The sequence below is a fragment of the Ochotona princeps genome, chromosome 14 (genome assembly GCF_030435755.1).
Source record: "Ochotona princeps isolate mOchPri1 chromosome 14, mOchPri1.hap1, whole genome shotgun sequence".
In the NCBI taxonomy this organism is placed as follows: domain Eukaryota; kingdom Metazoa; phylum Chordata; class Mammalia; order Lagomorpha; family Ochotonidae; genus Ochotona; species Ochotona princeps.
Window position 1 is genome coordinate 3,798,179 of NC_080845.1, and position 12,420 is coordinate 3,810,598.

The 12,420-nt window shown below is 58.4% G+C and overlaps 1 protein-coding gene across 1 annotated transcript in view; it reads right to left on the reverse strand.

Moving 5' to 3' along the window:
- Positions 1-4,105: 4,105 nt before the first annotated feature.
- The window catches only part of PRRX2 (paired related homeobox 2), a 29,050-nt gene continuing 20,735 nt past the window's right edge, over positions 4,106-12,420 (reverse strand). Inside the window, exons 2-4 of the mRNA XM_058672138.1 lie at positions 5,826-6,013; positions 4,997-5,175; positions 4,106-4,263 (exon numbers count right to left, since the gene is read on the reverse strand). Of these exons, the coding sequence (XP_058528121.1) occupies positions 4,128-4,263; positions 4,997-5,175; positions 5,826-6,013 (503 nt within the window). The 3' untranslated portion in view covers positions 4,106-4,127. The remainder of the gene's footprint in view (positions 4,264-4,996; positions 5,176-5,825; positions 6,014-12,420) is intronic.

Sequence of the window (12,420 nt, forward strand, 5' to 3'; positions counted from 1 at the left end):
CCGATGTCAGGACTGGCCTCTGACCCTGCGTGGCGAGCAGCTTCCCTCAGCGGGCTTCCTGGGTCCTGTGGGCGTCCGCTTCGGCCTGACCTCACTCCTCACTGTCCCCTCTCCCTGGGAAGCTGATGCCGACAGTATGGGCTCCACTTCTGAACCCAGGACTCTGGGGCTCCTCCCGGCACCCCGCAGGGACACCCCAGCTTTTCTGGCCGGTGGGATCCGGCCCTGCAGGACCCCAAGAGCAGGGAGTGGGGCTCAGGGAACCCCAGATGCAGCCGCAGGTGCAGCGGCCCTTGCAGCCCCCGCCTGGCGCTGGAAGCAGTCACACTGCCCCCTGGTGGTGGGACGCGACCCCCACACCTGGACCACAGGTGTCCATGCAGGGACAAATGGAAGAGGACCGTGTGGAGCATCTCTGGTTTGCTAGGCATTGAGCTGAACGCGACTTTGCCCCATGCCTGAGAGAGAGAGACTCGTCTGCTTCTGAGAGGAGGAAGGCAGAGGTGAAGAGGAGGACCAGTGTCCTGCTGGACACAGCCTGGGAATGCTGTGTCATGGAAACTGAGCCCAGGCCCCCTGTGCCCTCACTGGTCAACTCCACCAGCCCCTTCTCCATGTTCCCGGGCCTGCCATCCAGCACCAATGTGAAACTCCAGGGGCGGAGACCAAGAGCAAGTGCCCAAAGCCCAGGGGAACATCCCCTGACCCCTGGATCTTCCTCTTTCTCTCTCTCTCTCTTTTTTTTAAGATTTATTTATTTTTATTACAAAGTCAGATATACAGAGAGGAGGAGAGACAGAGAGGAAGGTCCTCCATCCGATGATTCACTCCCCAGGATTTTCTTAACATGCACCTGAACTACACAGCAGCTGCTTTAGGGCTCACAGACAACTACAATGCAAAGACTAATTTTGGTGCCAATAATTTTGAAGCTCACGAATGATTTCTCATAATACACATTTGTCATGAACTTTTTTTAAAATAAAAAATATTTATTTATTTCAAAGAACTCCACAGAGAGAGGGAGAGAGAGGGAGCTTTCCCATTTGCTTGTGCTGTCACCCCCAAGGCGGCCACAGCGGTCAGGGCTGAGTCAAGCCAAAGCCAGGAGCCAGGGGCTTCTTCCGGGTCTCCCAGGTGGGTGCAGGGGCCAGGCACTGAAGCCGTCCTCCGCTGCCTCCCAGGGTGTCCGTTAGCGGGGAGCTGGATGGAACATGGAGCTGCGACTTAAATCCAGGCACTCTGTGGTAAGTGTGTGGGCACTCCAAGCGGCGTCTCACGTGCAAAGCCAAACGCCAGCCCCAGGCTCTCTTCTGGAATTCACTGGAAACTCCCCAGAGATGCTGCTGGGTGGTGTCCACGTGACAATGGTCGCCCGTCCTGGTGTCTGGGCCAGGCCAGCCATGAAGGCTGGAAATAGCTGTACTCTTTGACTTTAGAAAACAATAGGACTTCTGTCTCTATTCTCCAAATAGAAAACTATAACACTGAATTATAGTTTTTTTTAAAAAATTATTATTATTATAGCTGCCAATGGTCCAGAGTTTAATGTGATATTTTACAAATCTGACACCAGGGGCCAGCGTCATGGCACTGTAGGCTAAGCCTCTGCCTCTGGCACCAGCATCTCATAGGAAGGCTGGTTTGAGTCCCAGCTGCTCAACTTTAAAAAAAAAAAAAATTATTGGAAAGTCAGTTATATAGAGAGGAAGATCTTCCCTCCACTGGTTCACTCCCCAAGTGATCACAACAGCTGGAGCTGAGCCCATCAGAAGCCAGGAGCCAGGAGCCTCTTCTGGGTCTCCCACATGGGTGCAGGGTCCCAAGGCTTTGGGCCGTCCTCCTCTGCTTTCCCAGGCCACAAGCAGGGAGCTGGATGGGAAGAGGAGCAGCCAGGACATGAGCCAGGGTCCATATGGGATCCCGGGCATGCAAGGTGAGGAGTCACAATTCCATCTTGAGTTATTGTACCAGGAATGCCCCCTCCTCCAAAAACAAAATCTTGAGAACAGACCTGCAGGCTGGTGGGGACCTGCATCTCCATGGGAACCCCCGCAACCATGCCTTCCAAAGCTGGGGCTCCAGGGACCCATGCAGGTCCCCACCCGGTGGGACCCCTCTCTGTGGCAGGGAGCCCCAGCTCTGGTCTGGCCGGCATCTTCCAGAAGCTTTTACCAGGTCGGCCCCTTTTCTGGCTCTTCTCCTACACTGCTGCGCGCAGGCCTGCCATGGTCTCCCACCCACCACCAGCTCACTCCTGCTTTGCTGCCTCCATGACTCCTCCACCATCCTCCCCTGTGTCCCTGACTGGTCTGGGCCATCACTCCACCTGCCTAGACTCTTGTCCTTGACCTCCAAGGGCTCTGACCCACGGCACAGCCACCCTGCACCTTGCCCGTGTCTCCCACAAGCAAATCCCAGAGAAAGGCATCCAAATGCAGGCCCAGCTGCCTCTCTCTCCACCTCCACCGTGCCCTGCGAGGTCCAGCCCAGGAAATGTCCCCCCTGGCCCGGGGGGAAGCTTCTGCTCTGCCCCCCACAGCCTTCACAGGTGCTGTCCCCTTAGGCAGAAACATCGTCCTACATCTCCTCTTCGGTTAATTTTTGATACTCCTCGAGGAAGACTGCCAAGATTGCTTCTGCTTGGGCACTCCCCACCCCAAGGCTGGGGCAGCATGGCAGTGACCCCGGCTGGGTTGCTGTCCACAGTCCCTGCTGCCACCGCTGGGGCAGGAGCAGGCCAGCCCCTGGACCAAGGAGGCATGGTGCGGGACAGCAGAACCAGGAAGCCAGGGTCCTGGCCATCCACATCTCGAATCCCTTCCCTTCCCATCCAGGTGTGTGTAGGGGTGCAGGCCTGCCTCCTGGGGCTGGGCTGGGATTCCTTTTATTTGTTATTTTTTCAAATAATTTTTTTCATTGGAAAGGCAGATCGATTTTACAGAGAGAAGGAGAAACACAGATCTTCCATCAGCTGGTTCACTTCCCCAAATGGGTGAAACGGCCAGAGCTGAGCCAATCTAAAGCCAGGAGCCAGGAGCTTCTTCTGGGTCTCTCATATGGGTGCAGGACTTGGGCTGTCCTCTGCCACATTCCCAGGCCACAAGCGGGGAGCTGGAAGGAACCTGAAGCAGCCAGGACAGGAGCCGATGCCCACATGGGATCCTGGCGCTTGCAAAGTGAAGATTTAACCACTGAGCCATCGTGCCCGCCTCGTGGGGTTCCCTTTTAGCCAGAAGATCTGGCATGGAGCCAGGGGGAGGGGCTGGCCCCCAGCTGTCCTCAACTGCACATCCCACTGATATCACTGGTTGGTGCTCCTGGGTGGGCTGGGTGCTCCGGGTGGGCTGGGGCCTTTGCTGGCAGAGACCCTTGCTCTGTCTGAGGCTGCACCTCCATCACTCCACAGTGAAATACCCGGAAGAGTCCCCGGTCTCCTCTGCAGGCCCAGGAAGGATGGGTTCTCGCACCTGCCACGTGGTCGTTCTGGCACTTACTCTGCTTGGTCCAGGAGCCCACAGCACCCCATCTGTCCCCAGCCATGCAGTGGAGGACGGCACCCCGCCCAAACACAGAGCAGGGCTCTGCCAGACTTCCAGGGTGCTTGTGGGGCACATGATGGAGATGGGGGCTCAGGACAGGTGTCTCTCCTCCCTGCTCCCCTCCAGGGCCCACACTGCCCACAACGGGCAGGCAGAAATTGCTGCAGAGCTCTGCCAAGACCCAGGCAGCGGTCCAAGGCTGCCGCAGCTGCCAAAGCCAGGCCCCTGTTGGGCCACTCAGCCCCCCGCCCCCAGCAGCCACAACTGTTTCTACCCTAACCCTCCTGCAACTTTTTTCGGGGGGGAGACTTAAAAAAACCTGTTTATTTCTTAAAGACAAAAGCTCTAGTGTTCTAATACACAGACTCGTGAGGTCCCTGGCAGCTCCTTGGGCGCTTCCTGGTCCAGCCCCTCCAAGGACAGGGGTGGTGGGTGGCACCACGGGGGAAGCAGGTGTCCTTCCGCAGGGACGCAGGAGTCCATCTGGGGCACCATGGCTGGCCTCTCCCAGGACAGGGGTAAGAAGTTCCTCCCCATTTACTGGTCCCCTCTTCTGTCAGTCACCACTCCTGGCGGGGCCGGCCCTCAGTTCACCGTGGGCACTTGGCTGTGATGCAGGCTGAACTCCTTGGCCTTGAGACGCAGGCTGGCGATGCTGTTGGCCATGTTGACCCCTGGGGTCGCGGGACCAGAACTCCCGGGACTGTAGGGGGGCACTGAGCTGGGGGTGACAGGAACACGGGGACACACAGGTAAGGCTGGCCCATGGCCTGGAGCTGACTGCTGTATCTGTTGGAAGTGCAGCCCAGTCCCTGGTCCTGCCCCTCAATCCCCCATTCACCATCCTCACATACACCCAACCATCAAGCTTGCTTTCCTTAGGGTGCTCGGCCTGGGGGCGGGGCTATCAGAGGTGGGAGGAGCCAGGGGCATCCAGGGTAGGCGCTGCTGGCCTAAAGGGGTGAGGACCTCTACCCTGAACCCTGGAGGGCAGCCCCGCCTCCCACGGGACTCCAGCTCCCATGCAAGAGTTTTGGGGTCCAACGGTACCCCTGACTTCTGGAATCTCCCCCTTCCTTCCCGTCTGGCCACTTTGGAGTGTGTTCTTGACTTCCACCCACACCCGTTCCCACTCCCTCTGCCCGCCCACCTCGGGCGCTGGCCTGGACCACGACATGGGTGCTGGACCTTTCCGAAGGGCAGCTCCCTTGGGGATGGAGGGCTGGGAACCTCTGCTCCTCCTATGCACACACATGGGACACACACCCCTGTGTGCACACAAGCACCTACGGCCATGTGCACACGCACGCTGGCAACACTCACACACGGTTGTGAGCACGCATGCAACTTACCACCCCTTGATTCCCCCAGACAGAAGGGGCCAGGCACGTCGCACTCCCCAGGGAATGTCCCCTGTCCCATCCCCTCCCCAACCACAGGGTCCCCGCTGTCACCTGTAGGGAGATGAGGCTGTCCAAGAGAGATAGTCCGAGCTCAGGGTGGTGGGCCGGGGGGCCACGGGCTGCTCAATGGCGGCCTCCTGGCTGTAGGACTTGAGCAGCGAGGCGGAGCGGTTGGCCAGCATGGCCCGCTCGTTCCGGCGAAACTTGGCACGACGGTTCTGAAACCAGACCTGGGGCAAGATGGGGGGAAGGGTAACAGGGTGTGGGGGTGGGAGGCTGCAGAGGGGGACTCCAGCCCCAGACGGCAGGGGGCTGGTTCGAGTCCCAGCTGCTCCACTTCCAACCCAGCTTCCTGCTACAGGCCTGGGAGAAACACTTGGGCCCCTCAACCCATGTGGAAGACCTGGTTGGAGTTCCTGCAGTCACCTGGGGAGTGAACCACTTTGTCACTCTGCCTTTCCAATCGATCAATCTTTAAACAAAGCAAACGCACAACGCGGTGACCAGACATACTTGTGGTGAGTGAGTGGGTGGTGGGGGCTGGGCCAACAAATGGACAGAACAAACAGGAAGCGCCAGCAGGGCCGACTGGAGCAAAGGTGTTACTGCTCCAAGTCCTCTGAGCCAGGCCCCGTTCTAAAAACGACATTGCCCCAAAATCCTATTTCCTTTTGTCATCGTATTCCTCTCCCCCTTTAAAACAGACTACTTGGGGGCCAGCACAGTGGCTCAGCAAGCTAAAACAGACTACTTGACATTCATTTTACAGAGAGGAAATCTCAGGTGCAGAGAAGCTAGGTGACTTGCTCAGTGCCACACAGTAAGTGGGGAGCTTGGATGGGAAGCCGGCAGGTGCGTGAAGCGGGGGCGGGGCGCTCACCTGCACGCGCGCCTCGCTGAGGTTGACGCGCCGGGCCAGCTCCTCGCGCACGAAGGCGTCCGGGTAGTGCGTGCGCTCGAACACGCGCTCCAGCGCCTGCAGCTGGCTGCTGTTGAACGTGGTGCGGTTCCGTCGCTGCTTCTTCTTGCGCTTGGCCGCGCCGCCGCGCCCGGGGCTGGGACATTCACCTGCGGAGAAGCCCGGGGTTCAGCAGGGGTCTGTGTTAGGGGAACCCGGGCCCAACCCGATCACACTGTGCCCCTGCTCGGGGACCTCGACCCTGTCGTGACGTGACCAGCAGCTCAGCAGTTTGCAGCGCGGGTGCGTGTCCTAGGTCCTGCCGCAAGGACCGAAGCTCCGCCCCTCAGCTCCCCACGCCCCCAGGCCCTTCCATGTTTCATCCAACACTCCTGGTTCAGCTCGGATCGCACACTTCCTGCGTGCCAAGCGATGGGACTGGGAGAAGCCCCCAGGCGCCTCCCGCATGGGCCACCAAAGGGAGCAGGCGCACTTACTCATGAGAGACTACTGTCCTCATACAAGGGGAACCCAGGAGACAGACACCTGTTCCCTGCGCTTGGCCCGACTGGGGGTGGGGTGGGGTACGCAGGACACTTGCTGTCATCATTTGCCAAAGAGTCATCATAATAATATAATAAGAGTATGATCCTAATAGTAAGAAATGGGGAAAGCTAAGATTCTGGGGGGGAGCTGATGCCACAGGAACTTCAGACAGGATGCTGGGGTCGTTTCTCCCCAGATCTGTGGTAGTGGGGAGGGAGAAATATTTAGGGAGATCCAGTTCTCTGGCTCAAGTTCAAGGGTCTGCAGGAGGTCACTGTTGGAGGAGGCTGGGACTCAGCAGCCTGACCCAAGCTGCAAAGGGCAGCCTTGGGCTTCCTGTGCGCCTGCTGGGCGCTGGGGAGAGGCTGCCTGGGCAGAGTTGTCAGCAGGCAAGGCAGGCCCTGGAATCACAGTGCCACAGGGCCGGGGTGGGCCAGGGCACAGGGGACGCTCCGCTCCGGGGCCCTGGCAGCTGGAAAGGTAGTACTTGATGCCATTTGAGGAATGCATGGAGCCCTGGGTTGGCACAGCAACACGTTCAAACATTATCTGAGGAGAGGCCGAGAGAGCGTGCCCATTCACTGGCTCACTCCTCAAATGCTAGTGCCAGCCAGCTGGGGGCCGAAGTTAGGAGCTAGGAGCCCATGCATGGTCCCTCACGCGGGTGGCAGTAATACAGTCCACCACAAGCCAAGTCATCCCTGCTGCCTCTCGGGCCTCAGCTGGCATGAAGCTAGAGCTGGGAGTTGAACGGGGACCCTGGAGGATGGGAGGGGCAAGTCAGCGCCTGCCCCAGTTGTGCCACCGTCCATCTTGGCACCACGCACTGCAGCTCCTGTAGGGGGTGTATGTCCTCTGCCTGCCCCATAGGAACTCGTCTTACAAGTTGTTGCTTTTCGCACAGAGGTGGGTTCTTCTGTCTGGAAGGACGGCTCTTGCTTGGCCTCCCGTGCCGTGGCCTGTTCTGGTCCCAGCTGCTCCATGGCTTCCACCCCAGCCCCGCCTGCAGGTCCATGGCGTACTCTCAGCCTCTGCCACGATGCAGCCTTGTGCCAACGCGCCTTGCTATTTCTGCCAGTGCATATTTGGCACAAACCCCTAGGAATGGAATGTCATAGGGGGCCAGCGAGTCCTCGCTGGGGGCCAGGCCTGTTCCACTAGCGATTCTGTGGATGCCATGGCCGGCTTTACATGGCCAGCTCACGCCTCACTGTGTTCTTTGCGCAGTGCCGGGCCTGTAGTGAGCTAAAAGTTTCTAGAACATTCCAGGTTGCCAAAGAGCCCCACCCTGCAGCAGACAGCAGCTAGGTAAGCAGAGCTTGCCACCCCTTGGAAGAGCTGTCCGACTCTATCTTAGGCTAACCTGGTCCCTAGGGGCAGCCGAGCCTGTCGTGGGCCACAGCACTGAATGCACCAGCGTGGGGAGACCTGGTTCGGGACTCCAGCATACATGAGACAGGCAGGGGCGGAGACGGCGCAGGAGTGAGCTGGGCTGGCAGCCATGCAGGCCTCACCCGTCACTCCTCACCCCCTTCCCAGGAAAAGGCCAAGCCGGATGATAGCTGGGGGCCTGGGAATGGCTCCCACCCCCCACCCACTGATGGGGAGAACTTGAAACCGCAACAAGGGCCTTGGTGCTGAAAAGCCCGGGGGGGGGGGGCTTGGAGGCAGGGCCATGGAAGCTTCTGGAACTCCTGCCTGCTCAGAGCCAATTTCTGCCCTCCTGCAGCCAAGGCTTCTTGGGTTGCAGAAGGTGAAGGAGTCAAAATGACCTTTTTGGGGGGACATTCTGAGAGACTCAGAACTGGGGGCGCCTGCATGGAATTCATCCAGTGACCTCTCCAGTCCACCAAGCTGGCACTTGGCAGGGAATGGGAAGGACTTGGAGCCCAGATTCTCGTGCCAGTTGGGGTTGGCTCTACCCCCCACAGTAGACCATAATGCTTCCCAGGATCACAGGACCACCAGGATAGGGTGGCCCCCACATGCCTTACCCCAAATCTCTGGCACCACAAGGCTGTTCTATACACAGGCTGTGTCTCGCCCAAGCTGGCACAGCTGGCACTGGGACCCACATCTGCCGGCAGCTCAGCAGCCCAAGGCTGGGAGCCCGGTCCCTGGGGCTGCTGACCTGCCACTGCGAATGGGGACACAGCAGGGCTGTCACATTCCCAGGCACAGCACTCAGGGCCCACTCATGGCCAAGGACACACCCATGCCTCCACTCTAGCTGGTGGGAAGTGGTCTACAGGAGTTGGTGGGCCTGTGACTTCCACAAGGGATGCCAGGCGGCTGTCACAAGCTGTGAGCTGGCAGATCGCCCTCATGTGGTGGAAGTAGAGAGTGGCCAGTGCCCAGCCTGGGACAAGAGGGTTGGAAAAGGCTGGCTGATGGGCAGGGCTGGGTGCAGGGGATGGCAGTGGGAACCCCCAAGGCTCTGTCGCACAGAAGAGCAGAGAGCAAGATCTTCCACCCACTGATTTTCGCCCCAAATGGCTGCAGCAGCCAGGTCCACGCCAGGCTGAAGCCGAGAGCTTCCTCCATGTCTCGCACATGCATGCAGGGGCCCAAGCACCGTCTTGCGGCTGCTTTCCCAGGTGCGTTAGCAGGGAGCTGGACGGGAAGTGGAGTAGACGGGATATGAACTGGTACCCATATGGAATGCTGAATTAACGCAGAATTAAAGGGGGAACTTGCTTTGGTGCAAAGAAAACTCTGCAAAACTCCATGTGATTTTTTTCATATTATGAGTTTCAGGGGAACTTTTTGAAGATCTGCTTGAAGGCACGGCCTTCAAATAGTTCTGTGTCAAAATAAATTCTTGGTTGCTTTTCCCATGAATGCTTCAAAGCCCTTGTGCACCATGGCTGTGGGTCAATGAACAGTGAGCACAGATGCTAACCCCCGTCCTCGCCCCTTGGCGAGACTGTCCTGAACCACAGTGTCCCTGTGTCCCCAGCAGCCTAGCCCACGGCGGGAGGGGCTCAGCCAGCGGCTCCTGCTGGAGGTGGGGCGGTGGGGGCGTCCCGCCTCTGGGGGCTGCTATCCGATATCATGGCCTTCCTTCTGCCCAGCGCCACCTCGCAGCACTGTGCTGGGCGGGGGTGTCCCTGGGAAGCCTAGCTGGTCTGCAAGCATTTCAAGAATAAATAAATAGTCCCTGAGAGAGAAAGAAAGCCTTGGGCCTTGGGTGCCCCGCAAGACCACCTCCATCCCCAGGCTTCTTCCTCTGCCTCAGATCGGCAGAAGCAAAGTTGTTCTGGCTGACCATGTCCCAAGCGCCCCCTTTTGCTCCATCCAAGGATGAAAGTGCCTCCATTGGAACTGGCTGTGTGGACACCATCGTGAGGGGCCGCGCAGGGAAGAGGTAGCCAGATGGGGGTGGCCGCCAGCATCCGCCCGTCCCCCAGTTCCATTACGATGGGGATAAAAGGGAAAATGACAGTGGCCGCTTTTTTGCCTTTCAATTGTTTCACTCGCGGCTGCTGCAGGGCTGAGTTGGGCAGATGGAAGACAGTTAGAGACAGCGCTCAGCCCCCCGCCCCTGCCCCACACCAGGGTTTTTCTTACTCTGTCCATCCGGATAATGGAAGGGCCTCAAGAGCCTGGAGGGAATTAGCTGAAAATTCTCCCCAAGACAAATAAACTGGCCCCTTCGGCTTGGCCTTGCTCAAGCTGTTGAGAGACACTCTGTGTTTGTGCTGCAGCCAGTCTGTGCCTGACCCTCGGGGCTGCAGTCAGCTCCAACCCAAATAAATAACTTTTATTAATTAGCATTTATCCCGACCCGCTACAGCAGCCCCCCACACCCTCTACACCCCCGTGCTCGCCCTGCCAACACGATCACAAAAATAAACCCCAGGTCCCTGGGACCTTGATGTGGATTTCACAAATTAACACTGGGCCCCCGGCCAGGGCCATGGGAGCCATGCAAGCCTTTCCCGCCAGGGAAATCCAGGGAGGAAGCAGGAGGGGGTGGGCTGCAGCCTTCCCAGGTGGTTGGGGGACTCCTTGCAAGGGCCCCTGGGAGAAAGGCTCAGGCAGACTTTGGGAACCGCATCTTTCCCGCTGCCCAGAGCACCCGCAGAGGTGAGCCAAGAGAGGCAGGGTGGCACAATGAGTTAAGCTGCCACTTGCTGTGCGCACATCCCACATAGGCACCAACTCAAGTCCCCGCTGTTCCACTTCCAGTTTAGCTCCCTGTTCACAATGGCCTGGGAAAGCAGCGGAGGATGACACAAGTGCTTGGGCCCCAGCACCCACATGGGAGAGCTGGATGGAGGTTCTGTCTAGTGGCACCAGCTGGTCCAGCCTTGGCTGTGCCGGCATTTGGAGAGTGAACCAGCAAATGGGGGTCGGGGAGGGAGAGAGAGCTTTCATCCACTGGCCCACTCCCCAGATGGCTGCAACAGCTGCAGCTGTAACCCTTCTGAAGCCAGTGACCAAGAGATTTTTCTGGGTCTTCCACGCAGATGCAGGGTCCCAAGCTTTGGGCCATCCTCCACTGCTTTCCCAGACCACAAGCAGGGAGCTGGAAGGGAAGAGACACAGTTGGGACATGAACTGGTGCCCATGGGGGATGCTGGTGCTTGCAGTCAGAGCATTAGCCAGTTGAGCCATCGTGCTGGACCCAGTACCAGCCTTTTTAAAACTAAATGAATAGACACAGTAGCCTAGTGGCTGGGATCCTCACATTGCATGTGCTGGGATCCCAAATGGGTGCCAGTTCATGTTCCCGCTGCTCCACTTCCCATCCAGCTCCCTGCTTGTGGCCTGGGAAAGTGGCAGAGGACGGCACAGGATCTTGGGATCCTGCACCCATGTGGGAGACCCAGAAGAAGCTCCTGCCTCCTGACTTCGGATCAGCTCAGCTCTGGTCATTGCGGCCACTTGAGGGGTAAACTAGCAGATGGAAGATCTTTCTCTTTGTCTCTCTCTGTAAATCTGACTTGCCAATAAAAATAAATAAATTTAAAAAATAACACTAACTAAAGGAAAAGGTGGGTGGGGCTTGGTTTGGTGTCAGGGCAGCTGGTGGCAGAGCAGCAGGAGAACCCTTCACAGCCTCCTCATCTCAGGAGCCGCCTGCAGCTCCATTTCACACATGAACAAACAGGCACAGGAAATGATGCCACACACCACAACCACGTATGGAGAGGTAAAGGTCGGAGCTGGGATTTGAACATGGAGCCTGGAGTGTGGCGCAGAGCCCTAGACACCTGCCCATGCTATTGCAGCATGACCTCACTCACTTCCAAAGGTGACCCCCAGGACTTCACATGGTGGGGAACTCTGAGGATTCCCCCGTGGGCCTCAGGGAGTGAGGAACAAGTCCCAGGGAAGGCGAGGCAGGGCTGGAACAGACTGAAAGTGGGGAGGAGGAGGGGAGAGACAAGGTGGGGGAGTGGAGAGGAGGAAGCCCACAGAGACGGTGCTAGGCTTCTAGAACAAGAGCCTGGCAAGCGGCCCAAGAGCAGCTCCCGCCCGATACCAAGTTGGTCTCAGCTGCGGACACTCAGGGGCCAGGTGCAAGGCGCACCGGAGGGACTTGGGCCTCAGCTACGGTGTGTGTAGGCGTCTGCACCCAGGAGCCCACCCAGTGTACCCTGGTGGGTGTGGCCAGGGCAGGTGGCCTTGGGGCTGACCAGCTGCTGATGTTCCTGGGGAGGACAGGCACCCCTCCCCTTTGCAACAGTCAAGCTGAGTTCCTAATGTTCCTTCCCCTCCCTGGCTCACCTTCATGTCTCAGCAGATGTCACCTCCACCAGGGAGCCCTCCTGGGCCTCCCCTCAAGCTGAGGCTCTCAGAGCTCTGTGCACCGTCTCCTCCCTCACCCCCCACTATCACCATCACACTTCAGGGTCTCTGAAAAATTTTGTAAATGTTTGTTGAGTGAATGCAGAAGCAAGGAGGTCCTGGAGGGGCCTGGGAAGACCTCAGAGCCTGCCCTCCCATCTTGGGGTTTGGGGTCCTACATGCATGCTGCTCATGAATTCACAACAAACCCCAAGATACCGACAGCAGCTTGGAG